General features: G+C 38.9%; 1 protein-coding gene across 1 annotated transcript; it reads left to right on the top strand.

Moving 5' to 3' along the window:
* Positions 1–14,968: 14,968 nt before the first annotated feature.
* MOS (MOS proto-oncogene, serine/threonine kinase) lies at positions 14,969–16,577 on the top strand. The gene has a single exon (XM_072604624.1). It carries the CDS (start codon positions 15,227–15,229, stop codon positions 16,346–16,348), a length of 1,122 nt encoding a protein of 373 aa, XP_072460725.1. The 5' UTR covers positions 14,969–15,226; the 3' UTR covers positions 16,349–16,577.
* Positions 16,578–18,977: the final 2,400 nt, after the last annotated feature.

Genomic DNA, 18,977 nt, shown 5'->3' with positions numbered 1-18,977 from the left:
TTACCTGCATGTTTCTCATTTCTCTTCCCAGTTTTTCCTCCACCTCTCTAACTTGATTTTCAAAATCCTTTTTGAGCTCTTCCATGGCCTGAGCCCATTGAGTGGGCTGGGATACAGAAGCCTTGACTTCTGTGTCTTTCCCTGATGGTAAGCATTGTTCTTCCTCATCAGAAAGGAAGGGAGGAAATACCTGTTCACCAAGAAAGTAACCTTCTATAGTCTTATTTTTTTCCCTTTTCTGGGCATTTTTCCAGCCAGTGACTTGACTTCTGAATATCCTCTTCACATCCACTTTGCCTCCAGATCTGCCCAGCCAGCGCTTGGGGTCTGAGATTCAAATGCTGCTTCCCAGCCTCAGGGCTTTGGGCGGGGGCAGGGCTGCTATTCAGTGTAAGATCAAGTTCAGGTGCTCAGGTGGGGGCAGGGCCACCTTACAGGCTCAGTTCCCTCAGGGGGTTTATGCAGAAACCTTCAACAATGGATCCAGGCTCCTGCCTGCTTGGGGAGCCCTGGTCTGCTCCCACCTCTGCTGCTGCCTCCCGAGGGGACCCGAGCCACGGGGACACCCCACTCCCCTGTCGGCCACCCAAAAAGACTCTCTCACCGACTCTTGTCACCTGTGGGTGGAGGGACCCACGCGGCCTCTGGAGATTCCATCCCTGAAGCCTGCTCGAATCTGCTCCTCTTGGTGCTGCACGGCCAAGGCAGGGCTGGGCTCGGCTCTTTGTCTGGGGCATGACGGACCTTTCGCGTCAGGTCTCTCTGGAACAGAAATTTGTTGCTCCAGAATCTTTTTTACAGATATTTTATGGGCTGTGGGTTGGGAGCTGGCATATGTGCTTCTTTCTATTCCGCCATCTTGGCTCCGCCCCCCAAGTACATTTTTTTAAAGAATAAAATGCCAAATAAATAAATAAAATGGGGGGAAAGGATGACAGTAACATTTATTTACATAGCCCTTTAGGTTCTGCAAAGACCTCTGTATGCTTTACTGCAATGCATTCTTACAGCATCCATTGGAGGTAGACAGTGCAGGTACTATTTTCATTTTACAGATAACAGCACTGAGTCTCAGAGATGCTAAGGGACTTGCCCAGTGTTAGTGATATGGCCAGTAAGCAGCCAAGCCAGGGTTTTAACCTAGATATTCTGAATACAAACCCACTGCACTTTCTAGAACACCATGTTTTTCCTTAAAAATTTATGTCCCATAACTCTAAGAATTCAGAGAAGTTTGGGAAGTCCTGGAGGTTGCAGGTCCTGCTTCTAGCCCAACCCCCATGGTCACTGTCTGGGGAGGCAACTAGCCAACTCTTACTCACTAGACCTGCTAAGCAAGCCAGCCTAGCTGAGGCAGAAAGGCACCCTTTCAAACCACCAACACCTTGACCATCATCCTCCCTTAAGTCTTCATGGAGATAGCCCAGAACCTTGAACCCAAGAGCCTTTTGAGCAGTAGTGCTTATAACCCAGTGTCAAATAGTTCAACATCAGAAATTGATATGATTTTATTAATAGAAATGACATTAAAGAAGAGGAATTAAGATCTGCTTTGCCATCCTACCTGAAGATCCATGGGACCTTTCCATATGACTTGTAGCTGAAACCTTCCATATGTTTTGTCTCCCCCATGAGAAAGGAAGCTCTATGAGAGCAGACACTGCCTTACTTTTCTTTTTGCATTCCCAGAACTCAGCAAAGTGGTTTGCACATAGTAAGAGTTTAATAAATGTGTCATCCATTCATTCATTATTCTGAAATAACAAAAAAGAAAAATGAAGGCTGTTTACTTGCTTAAAATAGTGTGAAAGCTATTACTAAAGCTTCACAGAAATCCTGAGTGTGCTTCACATTCAGAGGTCTATATCAGTTTTTTCCCCTTGGGTGGGCTAACATACGGGTGGAAAGGAATTGGGAGAACAGTATTTAACAGAAAGATCATCAAAAAGAAAATGTCTAGCAGATTGACTCCCTACCTTTATGATTTTAGTTGTTGTTGTACAGGTGTTTTTAAGTCCTTTCTGAATTTCTGTGACTCCATTTGGGCTTTTCTTGGCAAAGATACTGGAGTGGTTTGCCATTTTCTTCTTTAGATCATTTTATAGATGAAGAACTGATGCAAACAGGGTTACGTGACTTGGTCAGGGTCACACAAGTAGAAACAGAGGCCAGATTTGGTGTAAAGATGAGTCTTCCTGACTCCGGACCCCCAAGTGTATCCATTGTGCCACCTAACTGCCTTTGCTGTGCTTATATCATCACCACACTTACTGTATAGCTCAACAATCAGTTACAGTACAGTGGAAATTGTGCTGGATTTGGAATCAGGATGTGTGTGAAAATTCTGGTTTCGCTACTTCTCATCCATGTGATCTTAAGCAAGTCAAGTCAACTCTCTCAGCCTCAGTTCCTCATTTGGAAAATGAGGAAGTTGGGCTAGATGAGTTTCAAAGTCTCTTCCAGTTGATAGTGTATAATTCTTTAGTCCCTCTCATCTTCTTGCCTGATCAGCAAGTGTATGTTCATATAATACGTCCCGCTTACAAGGTGTTTTTAGTCAACTGAAGCATTTTACAGAAAGAAATCTGAGCACTGTGTCCAGGGCAGGAGTTTTGTTGGTTTTTTTTCCCCCTGCAGCTATCAATTCATAGCCACACTCCTCCAAGGACAACTTTGGTGGTTCACAGCACTTTAATCAGAAAGCCATTCAGTTCTGTTAACGAGTGCTAACATCTAGTAATTATTATGGTTGTGGCTAGAGGAATAAGGGCAGAAATGTCCAAAGTTTAATATAGATAATAACTTCTAATTAAAGCCTAGAATATATAAAGACACACTCCCAGTTCACTGAAAGAATCCTTCCTAAGGCAATAGGCTCATTGGTATTTATTTTCTTTCTGGTTTTGTTTCGATGCATTTTAAGCACTTGTCAGATTGTGATAGTCCCAATGCAAAACTTAAAATAAATGACAATTAGAGGAACTTAGAACCTAACATTATTATACATCTCTAGGTATCTTAGATAACATTTTTTAAAAGTGTCATCTCCAGCAGGCTTTCCTCCTTAATCTTCACCTGGTTTATGATTTAAATGTATATGACACTGCTTTCAGCAATTTATATTCTACCCCCCAAAAATACTATAATAACTATATTTTGTACTTTTCTACATCCCCTTCAGTGCCTTACTTACAGTAAGCATTCGGTAAATATTCATTGAATTAATGAATATCATTAATATTCTTTTTCTTCCATTGCTTCATGGCTACACTGGAGAACCCTGCATCCTGAAGCCCTCCTCTCCTGATTGGTGACTCTCTCTCCCAGATAACCATTTTGGAAAATTGCTTTACCTCTCTCATACCTGGAATCACTATCAAAAATCATCATCTTCTTCCTCTCTAGGCAGCAGTACCTATTCTCCCCACCTTTCTCACTATTGAGAAACATCTTGTTTCCCTTTCATTAGAATGTATAAGCATAGAGTCTATCATGCTTTCTTGTATCTTTATCCCCAGCTGTTCCAGGGACATATTAAATGCTTGCTCTACCTACCTACTTGCCTACTTACCTACTTCTCTACCTACTGTCTACCTACCCATCCATCCGTCTATGAATTATTTAAATTTTAACAAGGTTTGTCAGCCTAAATACACCCAAACCCATTGCACTTGAATTGTGTTTGAAATTGACAAAATAACTTATCTCAGAATAATGCTCAGTAAGCTAAACCTATATATTTCTATAGGATATGCTTATACCATGGGTTCCATCACCGTATTTTTATACATCCTATTTCTGAGATCCAAAACCCTAGATAAAGCTGCCATAACTTAAGGTCCCAAATCATACCTTAATTCATTAACGCTGAAGTTTTGTTGGAAAGGAAAAGCATTTTGTAAGATTCCTAGTGAAAAAAAAAAAACCCAATAACTACACACACACACACACATACATATATGTACATATTATATATAAAATTGTATACATACACATCTTATCTCTTAAGCAGTTTGAGAGTTAACAAACTTTACTTAGGATAATATATCTATATCCATATCCATATATATATATATATGTACACACATATACGTATATAGATTCCTATATATGTCAAAAGTATCACATTATTATTGATATTTTATATTTCACTTAACCTAAAACTTTGAACATGAAATTTTGTATGCTTTGTACTAAAAATAAAGCTATTTTGACAAGAAGCTGGCATAGCGGAGGGAGCGCTAGTTTCAGAGTTGGAAGACCTGGTTTCAAATTTTGACTCTAACATTTTCTAACAGCAGTAGCAGCAGCAGGAAAAGGAGTTTCCTGTCTCTCCGAGCTTCAGTTTCCCCATACAATATTTTTAATTGCACAATTGCAAGGAAAAACATTTTGTGTACTTTAAAGAGCTAGGTAAATATGAGCTGTCATTATTCTGTCTCAGGACTGCTTCAGAGCCATGGCCAGTCAAGGGGATGATATTTTTTTACAAGACAAAGTTTTGCATTTAGAACATTTAGCAATAGACTGATTTTGAAGAACTTCTTTTGCCACGCAATACATTAGATAATAAGTTTAATGTCCCTTCTTTACTAGGCATTCCAAGAATATAATTTACTGCTATTCAATCCTAAGGATGCACAGTAGATACTTACCAAACCAATATTCCTAACAAAAGGAGAGCATGAAATGGCTTGCTTGTTTATTTATATTATGTTTCCACTGAAAAAGAAGGGCATTTTCTCCATGTTACCCCTACCACAGTGGAGTTGCTCAATATTCAAATAATGCTTTTTGCTTGTGGTTTGGGTCAGTAAGCATACTCACAGAGAATGCTATGAGGAAGTTAACAAACCAATAAAATGACACCATCTTTCTTTAAGGAGCTCAAAATAAAATTAGTGAGTCACAATATACCATACATGGGAAATAACTGGAATGTTTTAAAAAGTAACCTAAAATCAAAGAATGGAGTGGATTCAATTTTTTTTAAGTACAAATTTAGAGTCAGTGTGGTGTGATGGATGGAGTGCCAACCTTCAAGTTCAACCCAAGACTTGGGTTCAGGTCCTACCACTAATACATACTTGCTTTGACTTTAGTACCTGGTGCTTTAAGTGATTCTCTAAGACTGCACGTTACAGATAGTTATCATCTACAAGGAGAGATTTTTAACAAGAGTTCCCATAATCAATAAAGTCACAGGTTTCCCCAAAAGAATGATCTGTGTCCTCTCCTGCCTTCTGTCCTCTCTCATATTCTTGTTAATTTGCCCTGACAACCTCATATTTAACAAATGGGCTTTTTAATCTTCATAAGACATCCCACTTAGGGTATGAACATGCAATTTTTTGTCAGAGATGAAAAATCTTCAGGGGTTGTCATACTCCTCTTGACTTAATGCACCACCAGGAATCCCAGAATAATCATGCTAGTGGAAAGTTTGATAAAACTTCTCACAAAGCACAATTACCCAGATGTAATCAAAGGCAGCTTTATTAATAAATAGGCACATTTCTATTTACCTCTATTTCCTGAATGGTTGGAGATAACTGAAATGACTAAACTACAAGAACAGTACTGAAGTGAGGTGTAGTCAATGTGCCTGTTTTCCTTAACTCAGTGCCTTTTTGTTACAAAAGAAGGTTCTCAGGAGGAATTGGGAAATAGCAATGACATTTTTAAAAGCATCAACAAAGTATTTATTTCAAAAACTGTGATGGAGAAACCCCTCCTCTCTGTCTTCCCATGGAGCCCAAGTAATCATTAGAAATGATGATCTTCCTTGATCCCCAAAACCCCATAAACCATGCAAGTCAAGAGATTCAAATCTTCAAATTGAGTCTATCTCATGAAAACCAGTAAACAGGAGAAAATCTAAGCTATATAAAAGCAAAATAGATCAACAAAATCTACTTTTAAGAAACTACTCCAACTGTAAAAGACATGTATATTCAAAAAAAGCTACTGAGCACTTGAGAGATAGAGGTCCCACTAAAGAAAAAGCATGTTCCTTTCTGTCCACATAAAGGTGGAGGTAGTTGGTGTGCTCAGGCTAAACCGAGGGATTATGTACAAAGGACTGTTCTCCCTAAAGACTGCTATTATTTTTCCTGCACATGCTCAAAATTTCAGAAAATAATACAGAAGGGTTTGGATGGAGATTTTCTCATCATGGACATATACAAGTCAGCAAAACTCCCAACATATACAGGCATACTTGTAATCTTGACGGCCTGATCATAAATGAGTTCTACTCACCACATTAAAATGACATTGAAGCAAGGAAGGGAATAAGTATTTACTAATGCCTACTATGTGCCAGACATTATATTAAACACTTTCCAAATATTATCTCATTTAATCCCCACAACAACCATGAGAGGTGGGTGTTATTAGTATCCCTATTTTACAGCTGAGGAAATTGAGGCAGACAGAGGGTAAGTGCTTTCCCTAGGGTCCAGCTATTAAGTGCCTAAGGGTGAGTTTGAAATTAGGGCTTCCTGACTCCAGGCTAAATACTCCATCCACTGCGCCACCTAGCTGTCTCAATGAAAAGGAGCAAGTTGTTCCTAAACCAGAAGAGATGACTTAAAAATAAAAGATATCTCAAAAGATATTAAAGAAACAAAACCTAACAGGATGAGAATACACATGAAAGTAAAAAAAGTGAAATTAAAAAAGTTTAAAATGAAATAATTACAAAAATATTGAAATATTTACTAGTCCAAAATCCTACAATCAGTATAGTATTCTCACTACAATGAACAATTCCTTGGAGACTCCTTTTATGCCATGCAGTGACCCTCTGCCAGCATGCCCCTCTTTTGCAGATGCTTCCTCCCTAGGTTCTCTAGCTTAGTGTAATTCTTTAGGGAAGCTTCTTGGTCCACATAGATTTCCCTCATAATATGGGAATGGGAATGACCAACTCCTGGTCCACAAGTATAGAGTACTTTACAGTGACCCAGCTCTCCAAATCATATGCAGAATTTGCAGCCTGAACGAATCTACAGTCTGGATCATTTTCAGTCCTGATACAGCAGTTGAATTTAGTATATAATCAAACATATTGTAGTAATTCAGTAAGATACCAGATCAGAGAGCTGTACTTTTTGTTCACAGTTTAGCCCCCTCTGGGTAGTTCAGTCACTCCCAAAGCAAAGAATGCCTCTACAGAGGTACACACCCTTCTCTCCTTTTTTTCTTTTTAAATCATATTCTCAGAAATTCTAAACTTACCAAAAAATAAAACTTTCATGTACAAAGTAGAAGAGAAAAGGAGAATTTTACATGAAACCATGAAACAATATTACATATAACTTACTTCTACTTTTAAGTACACAATAAATTCAACATGTAGCTTTCAAAATTGTGCCGCTTATCTCCTGGCCTTCCCTTTTTACTTGTCTATAACTTTAAAATTGCTTTAACAATTCTCTTGTCTTTCTTTTCTTATTTAGAGGGCAATCATGAAATTAGCCCCATCTCACCCTCTCACCTCCATTTAAAAAAAAAAAAAGAAAAGAAAAACCTTTGTAAGTCAAGCAAAACAAATTCCCACATTAAAAATGTGAAAATGTATATTTTATTTTATACGTAGAGTCCATCATCTCTGTGTCAAGAGGTATTTTTATCATTCAACCATGTTGATCATTACATTGATGAGAGTTCTTAAGTCTTTCTAAGTGTGCTTCATATGTATATATGTATGTATACATGTATATATACATGTGTATATATGTATACATACATTTCATGTGTGTGTATATACACAATACATATACATGCATATATATACATACAACACATACACACACATATATATAATTGTGGAAATTGCTCTTTTGGATCTGTTCACTCTGCATCACTTATATACATCTACTCAGTTTTCTCTGAAACAGTCCCTTTCAATTTTTCACACCACTATAATAATCCAGTGCACTCATATATACAATTTTCTCAACCCATCCCCAATTGATAGGTATTTCTTAGTTTCAAGTTATCTAATACAACAAATAGAACTGCTTCAAATATTTTTATACATATTGATCTTTCTCCTCTTTCTTTGGGCTAAAAGTCAAGCAAGGTATTGCTGTATCAAGAGTTTTGCACAATTTAGTGACTTTTGAGGAACAGTTCCAAACTGCTTTCCAGAATGGCTGGATCAATTCATAGTTCTACTAACAGAATATTAGTGTCTGTTTTCCCCTACACTCTGATAGCAATAATTAGTTTCCTGTTTTTTTTCATATTCCCAGTTTTTTGAGTTCAACATGTTCAAAGCTGAATTATTATCTTTCCCCCTAAACTCTCGTCTTTTCCTAACTTCACTATTACTGTCGAGGGAACCACTATCATCTTAAAGGCCCACGACTTTTGGTGTCATTCTGGACTTCTCCTCTCACCCCTTATATCCAATCTTTTGCCAAGTCCTGCCAATTCTACCTTCATAACATCTCTCATACATAACCCCTTCTCTTATCTAACACTGCCACCACCCTGGTGCCTAGGCTTGAGGTGTGCTACTGGGTTAACCTTCTGGTTGGACTCTTTGCCTCAAGCCTCTCTCCCCTTCCAATCTATTCTCTACTAGTGACCTCCCTGAAATTGTCTGACCATGTTATCACCACATTCAAAAACTCCAGTGACTCTCAAGCCTACCTTCTACAAGGAATCTTTCCAAGTCCCTGATAATGCCTTTTTTCTGTGGTTATCTACAATTTATCATGTAAATATCTTGGTTGTACATAGTTGTATGTATGTTGTCTCTCCTGTTGAATTGTGAGCTTTTTAAGGACAGGGATTGTTTTTGTCTTTCTTTCTATCCTTAGTACTTACCTAGTACATAGGAGGCATTTAATAAATGTTTGTTCACTGTTTTGACTTGTTCTGTTATCTTTGCCAATGTGATAGGTGTGAGATGGAACCTCAATGTGGTTTTAATTTTAATTTTTTGATATTATTAGTGATTTAAAAAATTTTTCATATGGTTTCATATTGAATTTCTTTCTTTGAGAACTGCTGTTTGCATCCTTTGATCATTTACCTACTGGGGAATGTCTTTAATTCATATATAGGTATATACACACATATATGTGTATATATAAACATGTATGTTTATATGTGTATATCTAAACATATATGTGTATATAGATCCATATATGTATCAGATTCAATGTACATAAGGAACCGATTCAAATATGTGTATATGTATTTGAATATACGTATGTATGTGTATATATATATATACATATATATATGTAATATTAGGAGACAACTAATAAAATGGTTGAGAAGACTAGCACTACTGGATTGTGGGGTATGTGGAAAGAAATAAAGAGTAAGAAGGTGTGAAAGATGTGAAAGGGACTATGACATAAAAGACTTTAAACGTAAAGCGGGATTTTATATTGGATCCTTGATGTGATAGAGAGCAACTGGCATTTATTTAGTGGAGGTAAAGCGGGAGTTGACATAGATCACTTTGGCAGTTTGAAAAGAGGATGGATAGAGGTAGAGAGAGACTTTAGGGAGGGAGCCTGATAAGAAGGCTATTACCTGCATTCCAGGTCAGTTGTTTCAGGATATAACTTAATTTTTCCCCTTAATCTTTTTATTTTCTTTTTATATTTCTTATTGTTTCTCAGAGTCATTGGCTTACATCATTTTCAGTGAGTCAGTTATGGGGGCAAGGTTCACTACTTTGTGCTTTAAGTTGTTAATTTTTCTTTTCCTTCTTTCCACCCTACCTCTCATTTCATTTAACCTTACATTTTGCACCTCTTGTTTCATTTCTTTCAGGTGTTTCTGTTATAGAATCGATGGAGTAGAGACTGGGAACCTCTGGGAACTCTCCTTGAATCTTCTCTTCTGTTGACTTGTTTTTTTCTTAACTCAGTATTTCTTCATTGTGTTGTGCATTTTCTTCTGTTTAATCATATTTCTAGCCTCATTGGCTGAATGAGGGTTTTGGGCTTGGGTCAGACTCACCTCCATCTTTTACTCTTGGGATGGTATAAAGAAACTCTGCTTCATCCTGAACATAGTGTCTAAGACTAGGCCTTCTGTAGGACTTCCTGGGTTTGGGCTCAGTCTTCCAGAACTTTGATTTGGTTTTGACCTCAGCTCATCTCTGTGCTCTTCTTACAGAGACTTCAGTCTCAGAGCCATCTCCACCTCTTGCCCTGTCTCATCTTGCCACCCCCATATAGGCCCCACCTAGAAGTCAATTATACCCCTAGCAGACCTCCAGCTTTGTGTCTCAGATCATTTTTCCTATTGAGGTTCAGGTGTTAGCTGCCAAGGCACTGATCTATCCCTGTCTCCGGATGAGCCTGGGCTCCCAGGGTTCTTGGTTGGGCACAAGTTGGCTGGGCTCTAACCCTGAATGATCCTCTTGCATCTCAAGGAATGCCAGGGTCCTGGCTCTCCTACTGTCAGTTGGGTGCACTGACTGGAGCCTGTCTTCTGCTATGCTTTAGGCCCTGGGTCTTGTGCTGAGTGCTGAGTGTTTCCTGATGTAGGTCTGGGATGCCTTCCTCTTATCCTGGCTCCTCTCTGCTCAGGGCCTGTGCAGGTTTCTAAAAGTCTTCTTGTATAGTCTAGGACTGGCTAGAGAAGCTTATAATTAGTTCTCTTTGGTTTTCTTTGTCATTGTCCCTTCTGGTGCATTAATTTTAAGGGGGTGTTTTGAGGGGTTCTGGGCACCACAAACTTCACACCCTTTTCTTTTAGAATTCCATCCCCTGTTGTGGTTGTGGAAGGTTCCATTCTCATCAACTCCTTTCTTAAGTAAGGTGACCCTTAGTGGAGTTGGGATACTTCACCTACGCAACTCCATTCCTTTCTTCCCAATTTCCTCTTATTAGAAACTGGTAACACGTAGATTTTATCTATCAATGACATTTCCAAAGAAGCCACCCCCCCTCATATCCTTTAAGTGGGGCCACAATCTAGGAACATTTCAAGTGTCGTAAGCCTTGAAGGAACACTGCTGTCATTTCTTTCAGTGGAGTAACTTTTAGAAACCTGTCCCCACCCTGATGGGAACATAAAGTTTAGTTACAGTTAGCTGTAGCCCTATCCCTGAACAGACTCTTCCCCTCATTAGTGCTTTTTTTAACCAATCTATGTATGTATGGCTTCTAGTCCCTTCACCTTGTTAGTTGCTTTCCTATTTCAGGTTGTTAATGTTCCTCTTAAAATGTGCTTCCCATCACTGGAAACCTACCTCCTCTCAAGCCTTCCCAACTACCTCAGCTTTAAAAAATAATGCCAGCTCACAGTTCAATTTTTTTTTTACATTTTCCCTCAGAACTATCCTCTCAGGTAAGTAGTGAACATTCCCATTTTAGAGATAAAAAAATGATTTGGAGAAGTTAATCGATTTGCCTAGTGACCCTGGAAATAAGTATTAGAATTGGGACCCAAATCCCAAGTCTCCTTCTACTAAACCAGTAGTTAAACTTAAATAGAAATGAGGCTACTGAAGGCACAAAGGATCCCTGTCTGTTGTGTGTTTACTTAGAAAGCCACATATTAATGTTATCTACGTTTGATTGACTTTATTAATTTTGCTAAATAGTCCCTAATTACATTTTAATCTGGTTCTGGACATAACAAGTGTTGTGGAATGGCTGCCTTTTTGATGATCTCTGCTTTGCTGTGCGTATACTACTCTGTAATATCTTTGTAATTATAAGGGGCAGCTAGGAGGTGCAGTGGATGGAGTGCCGGGCCTGGAGTCAGGATGATGTAAATTCAAATCCTGTATCAGACACCTAGATGCTCTATGACCCTGGGCAAGTCTCTTACTCCTGTCTGCTTCAGTTCCTCATCTGTGAAATGAGCCGAAGGAAATGGCAAACCACTCCAGCATCTTTGCCAAGAAAACCCCCAATGGGGTCACAGAAAATTGAGCAGGACCGAAACAAACAGCTCATCAACAGCAAATATATACATACATATATATATGTATATATACATATAAACCCACACACATATATACACATATTTACATGCATAGATACATACATATACACACATATATGTGTACATATGTATACACACATATATTCTCATTTTCCAAACTAAACTGTAAGCTCAAAGACAAAGGCAAGGATTGTTTATACTTTTTTTGTTTGTTTCCTCTACAATATTTAATACATCTTTCATATAAGGAGGGGGAATGTGCCTGTGATTTCCCTGTTATAGGGAACCTAACAGTGAGGAAACCCCCTCTACCAATGCACTTTGGTGCCTGTTCTGAAACTTACAAGTTGAGACTTTTGCCTAGAACTCTGGGAAGCTAAATGAATTGACTACTCAGGTGTCACAGAGGCAGTACTTTTCAGAGGCTGTACTTGAATACCCATCTTTGAGGCTCAGGTTAGTTCTTTATCCACTTTTGCACCTTGTTTATGATAGATTCTTAATCAATATTTGTTGAATGGATGAACCATCTAAAATTCATGACAATTCCTGACCTGCCTTTCAGCCAGGCACTACTTTAAACTAAGTAGAGGTGGATGGTTTTTGGGTGGGAAGGGAGCATTACACCAAGGATTTTAAAGCATTTCGTATCTGTTAATCTGCTAATGTTCACAATACTCCTGAGAACTCAATAACAAATTTTAAAAATTCTTTAGTGAAGCTCCTCCTAGTCACACCCAACTTCTCCATTCTGATTCCACTGTGGAGCCTTCTTTTTTTAATTGAGTAAAACGTTTGAAAAGTGTCCTTAGTTAGAACTGCCAGTGAGGAAGGCAGAATAGTGGTTTAAGTACTTAACTTAGATACTTACTGACCTGTGTTAGGTTGAGCAAAGAATATACTTAATTTTTGAGTCTCCATTTCTCCATGGGGACAATAATATATTACCATGTTATACCTGTGTCATGTAGTATTTTGTTTTAATTGGACCTGCAATTTTATCTGTATAAGGATGTCCCAGTGAAAAACTTCCTTTACTAATTGCAGACCAGTACTGTCTCTGTGAGTTGGAGGTCTTAGAAAGTTCCCTGGGGCATCAAAGGAGGAAGTGATTTGCTTACACCCACAAAACAACCCTTGTGGCCAGCTTTCTATCCTATGCTGCTTCTCAAGAAAATGCTTTGCACAACTTAAAATGATATACAAACACAAATTGTTATTACTATTACAAAGCAGAGACCTAAGGTAAACCAATTTTTCAAATAAGCAAATACTATTTATTGGCATGCACTTATACTTTATAATATGTGTGGTATTTGAAAAAAAATAACTGCATTTCTTTTTAAATAATCTATGATTTTACTAATTTGGGTGAAATCTCCTTATATCAATTAGATTTTTACTGTATTGAATTATCACCATTGTTTTGAATAAGTGGTGAGTTTAAGACCCATGGAAGTATTGTGATTTGTCTAAATCCACATAATAAGTTAGGAGCACACTCAAGCACAGAAATCACACTATAGAGCTGGGAGGACTCCCAAGTTAGTTGTGTCTGACTCCTTGTAACCCCATTTGAGGTTTTCTTGACAAAGATACTGGAGCATTTACCATCTTTCTCCAGCTCATTTTACTGTTGAGGAAACTGAGGCAAACAGGGTTAAAGGACTTTCCCAAAGTCACACAGCTATTAAGTATGTGAGGCCAGATTTGAATTCAGAAAGTTGAGCCTTCCTAATTCCATGCCTGGCATTCTATCAACTGCCCAACCAAGGTGTTTATTCTTATTCAGTTCAACAACCATTTAATGAGGGGCTCCTATTTTTTACACCATGAAATCACAGATCCTTGATATGTTGACTATGCACTACTACTATGTTAGGCTCTTCAGTAATATAAGGCAAGAGACCCTGAGCCCACCCTTGGGACTTTACCACAAAGTGGAAACACACACACACAACTATAATCCAAAGTAAAATTATTTAGGATTGGGATAGGTATAAATAAAGTTCTAGAAGAGGTCAGGAAAATAAGGGATTATTCTCCCATCTAGGGGGATGAAAGAAGGCTTCATGAAAGATGAATTCAAATACATCACAGACATGGAAATATAAATGCTCACCATAAACTTGTGCCCTTACAATACACATAAATACTCCAAGCAGGCTGGCCAAGTGACCTAACTCAGAAACAGAAAGTGGAGTTTTGGTTCCAAATCTAGGCTCTGATTATCTCCATAAGTTATGTTTTCCAAAACTGAGATAATACTGAACTTGGTGCTTTCTTCATAAAGCAGGCATAAAAAATTTTCCAATTATTCAGTAACAATAACTTAATTACTTGTTTTATGTGTGAGAGAATTGTGTAAATGAATGGTTTCTAATACCTTGTATTGTACTTCATGCATTTGCTCTACATAAGCATCAGAGATAATGCAGACTTTTTTAAACTTAAGTTTTCTTCTGCTTTCTACTGTATATTTAGCACTATTTGAGGCTATGACTATGATTTGATTCTTTATTCTTTCCCCTTTTGTTGCCAATTTTACTACAAGACTTCTGTAACTCATTTGTCTAGAATCTCTTGCTAGTGAACTCACTGGGTGGGCTGAATTGCTATGGTAGGTTAGAAGGATTGTAAGGAATTCCTTCTATATGTTGCTAAGAAGTATTGCTAATTTCCTCTCAATGCTGAATGGAATGTCAAAGCCTTAACTTTTTCCTGATACGTAAGGGAGAGAGCCTTGACTTATGGGTGTCACTGCTTTTGTTTATATCAATTACATTAACATTGCAATTCCTTACTGCTGAATATTGCACCTAATTGTTCCTTTAATAAGTTAAACAAATGTGTGCTGTTCTTATTTCAACTATTTCTGCCAGTAACTGCTGGCAGTTATTTAACGCAGCTGGAGACAAACGCTGACAATCACTTTAGCCTGAAAAGTGTGAAATAATTTCATTTCATTGTTGTGGTCTATGTAGTCTAAGAATGGATTTCAGCTGATGACACTTGGGGGAAAAACTTCCTTTTAATGAGGGGCATAGTAGAAAAGGGAACACGTTATAAGGTGAGCTGTAGGGCATATGCCATTGTTTAGGTGGTGAACTCAGGATTTTTTTAAAATAGAACTTGTGTTACGCGTTTGAGATCAATGCTTTAATCTGAAAGTGATTGGTTTTGCCCTCATTCAGAGACTGATCAAATCCCATCAGTAACAGATGCAGCTTATTTTGGGGGGGTTGGAGGGGTGGGAGAGGGGAGATGAAGGAAGAGGATAAAAGAGGCAGTGATGGATCTGAGTGAGCTGCCATTCTTTTTTCCTCTCTTTCTGCATCCAGACGCGCTGGTCCCCAGCCTCGAGTGCCCGATGCCTTCCCCAGTTCCCCTGACCCGCTTCTTTCCCAGAGAGTTCTCTCCCTCGGTGGACTTGCGGCCCTGCAGCAGCCCCCTGGAGCTCCCGGGGAGCGGAGGGAAGCTCTTTTTAGAGGGCACCCCCTCCCCAAGGGCTCGGCGGCTGCCCCAGAGGCTGGCCTGGTGCTCCATTGACTGGGAGCAGATACGCTTCCTGCAGAAGCTGGGGACCGGGGGGTTTGGCTCTGTCTATAAGGGCACCTACCGGGGCCTCACCGTGGCGATAAAGCAAGTGAAGAGGAGCAGTAAGAACCAGCTAGCTTCCAGACAGAGCTTCTGGGCCGAGCTCAACGTGGCCAGGCTGCGCCACAAGAATGTGGTGCGCGTCGTGGCCGCCAGCACTTGCACTCCTGCGGGCTACAACAGCGTGGGCACCATCATCATGGAGTACGGTGGCCACACGACCCTGCACGACGCCATCTACGGAGCCAGCTCTGTACCAGACGACCCGGAGCCCCTGGACGTGGGGAGATGCCTCCAGTATTCCTTGGACGTGGTCAACGGCCTGCTCTTTCTCCACTCTCAAGGCATCGTCCACCTGGATCTCAAGCCAGCCAACATTTTGATCGGGGAGCGAGAAGTCTGCAAAATTGGGGACTTTGGGTGTTCGCAGAGGATAGAAAATCTGCCGGGCTTGAGCGCCCGCCACTGCCACCTGGGCGGCACATACACACACCGCGCCCCGGAGATTCTCAAAGGAGAGGCAGTGACCGGCAAAGCAGACATCTATTCTTTTGCCATCACGCTCTGGCAAATGGTCACAAAGGAAGTGCCCTATTCGGGTGACCACCAATACATACTGTATGCGGTGGTGGCCTATAACCTCCGGCCACCACTCACATCCTCTGTCTTCACTGACTCGCTACCTGGCCAAAGACTGGAACACATTATCCGATGCTGCTGGACCGCTGACACGCTGGTCAGACCCAGCGCAGACTTGCTCCTGGGTGATCTTAATTCCTTGCACGCTTACTGGGCAGCCTTGAATTCTAGAAGTTAAGTCAACAAAAAGCTTTTCTGTGCGTCTGCTTATTTCTGTGTTTTCTCTTTCTCTTCACTTGCTTCCATGTGGAGAGTTGGAAATGTTTGGTGTTTTTTTCAATGTATTTCTTGATTGCAAGAAATTTTAGAAAATAAAGTGACGTGAACTTTTGTGGGTCTCATTTAAATGAGATTTACTACAGAGTTCCAAGTTCTGTAATTAAAACCTACTTCTAATTAGAAACTAACCTCTGAGCATTATGTCATTTTGAACTGGCTTTCTGCTGCCGCTTTAGTTTCAAAGCTCTTTAGGATTGAATACATACAAACTTACAAGTTGTGAAGCTGACAAAATTTGCTTTTATGAGATGGAACCCAGTTGCAGACATTCCGCAGCCAACTCAAATGCAGGCTGTTTTTGAAGAAATGCATTATGCATATATTCATGTAGTACTTCATTTTGCGCTTATGCCTTATCCATTAAATCCACACTGGGTCAGTTTCTGATAGATGTTCTTTTTCCCACAGTAGACTGGAACAGGTATCTTAAAAAATGTTTGACCTGAGAAAATCAAGGCACAGAGCTGAGTGACTTTTCTTGAGTCACATTCTTATTTGGTAAAACTGAGACTAGAATTTGTTTTCTAATTTCTAACTATTAGTCTCATGTTTTAAACTTCTGAGAAATTTATCATCTAAGAAATAGTTAATAGCCAACATTTACACAGCATTTGCGATGTGCCAGGCACTGTGCTAAGCTCTTTACAATTGTCATCTCATTTAATCCTCACAACAATGATGGGAAATAGGTGCTGTTATCCTCATTTTACAGGCAAGCAGTCTGAGGCAAACAGATTTGTAAAGTGACTGGCCCCGGCAACTAGGAAGTGCCTGAGATCTCATTTGAATTTGGGTCTTGCCAACTCCAGACCCCAACGCTGTGATCATTATTGTGCCACCCAGCTGCGCCAATAAACAACACCCATCTTTCTACCCTTCGTATTTTTTTAAAAAATGATAAACATTCACTGAGTATTCACTAATAAATAGACTCCCCCATTAGATTGTAAGCTCCTGAAGGGAAATGACCTTTTTTTTTTTTTTTTCTTCCCCTCTTTTTGCATCCTCAGTGCTTAGTGTAGTATCTGGGACATAGTAGGTGTTTAATAAATGTTTAATCATGGAATGATTGAATGCACTTCATTTTTTTTTTTGTAATCATCCTCGAGGTATATTCCTAGTAATGGCATGACTGTATCAAGGATAATATATAGTTATGTGACTAAAAAATAAAAACTAATTCCAAATTGTTTTTTTTAACTATTGGACCAATTCACAGCTCCAACATGATAGAGTGCAATGTTTATCAAAGTATGCTCCTGGGACTCCTGAAGTCCTGAGAGTTTTTCAGGGGATCAGTGAGATCAAACTATTTTAATTATACTAAGAAATTTTAATTTCTAATATTATACATATCAATAGAAATAGACAACATAATCAAAATGTCTTTGGGGAGACCTTTTTGGAGAGCCACCAGTGGGATACAGGATAAGAGGATTTGGGTTCAAATATCAACTATGCTACTGTCTCTCTGACCCAGGGAAAGACATTTAACCTGTGGATTTCAGATTCTTGTGTTTAATGAAGGGGTAGGACTCAGTATTTTCTAAGGCTCCTTCCAGCTCTAAATCTGTAATCTTATGATCCCTTCAACGTTCACTATTTTTGTCTTTTGTTATCTTTGCCAATCTCATTTTTCCCCTTCTATGTTGCCCTTAACATTCATTTTAAACTCATTTCACCTATATGCAAATGTTGAGGTTTGGGGAAGACATAGTAAGCGTTGGTTATAGGCCCACTGAGGCATGGAGCCCATGCTATGGGCACTCTAACCCAAAAGTGTGAATTTCTCAGAGAACCTAACTTTGAGATTTTTTAAATTAATTTGATCATTTAATTTAATCTGGAGCAAGCTATTTTTTTTAGAGTATATATACAAGTGGAATATATTAAATCTTGAAAGTATTCTCAAAAGGATTTCTCTGATCAAGATACACAGTCCACAAAGATGATAACATGGACCTTTATTAGGTGTTCTATATTAATGTTCATCTTTTACTAATATTCAGAGATACTGAGGGTTTTCATAAAAAGGGGGGAGGTGAAGTCATGTGAGACCCTGGCAAGGATATGTGAAGATATTAAAAGGATTTTCAGCTGACAAGCATCAACCATTTTCCTATTTGGTCTTTGGTAAAATTATATTTGTCTTTGAGACTGACCTAATTGTTACCTTTTACTTATTAAATATAACAGAAAATACAGTGAAATAAATTTAGCTCCTCACTTTTTTCAACTTTATATAGTTACCTTACGGGAATTTTTTTAAAGCTCCACATTTAGTTAAGAATATATTTTCTTTGAAGTCCAGCCTAGTTTTGGGTGGTTTAAACACCACTGGAATATGTTCTGTGCATAATAAGATCCAAGTGTTGATTATAGCACCAGTTAAAAAATCTGAAAATACTTCAGTTCTCACTTTTTTAATTTAGGAAGATGGAAAACAGCCTTTTCCCTTCTTAAATTTGCATTTTTGATTATGTACTTCTGTGATACACTAGGTCAGTTTCTAATGGGGGAAATAGAAC

This window comes from Notamacropus eugenii, chromosome 4 (assembly GCF_028372415.1).
Source record: "Notamacropus eugenii isolate mMacEug1 chromosome 4, mMacEug1.pri_v2, whole genome shotgun sequence".
NCBI lineage: Eukaryota > Metazoa > Chordata > Mammalia > Diprotodontia > Macropodidae > Notamacropus > Notamacropus eugenii.
Note: the sequence above shows the minus strand (reverse complement) of the source record. Positions and strands in the feature narration are given on the sequence as shown.

Excerpts from the sequence above, each read along its gene's own strand:
- MOS (XM_072604624.1), top strand. The coding sequence starts at position 15,227 with ATGGATCTGAGTGAGCTGCCATTCTTTTTTCCTCTCTTTCTGCATCCA.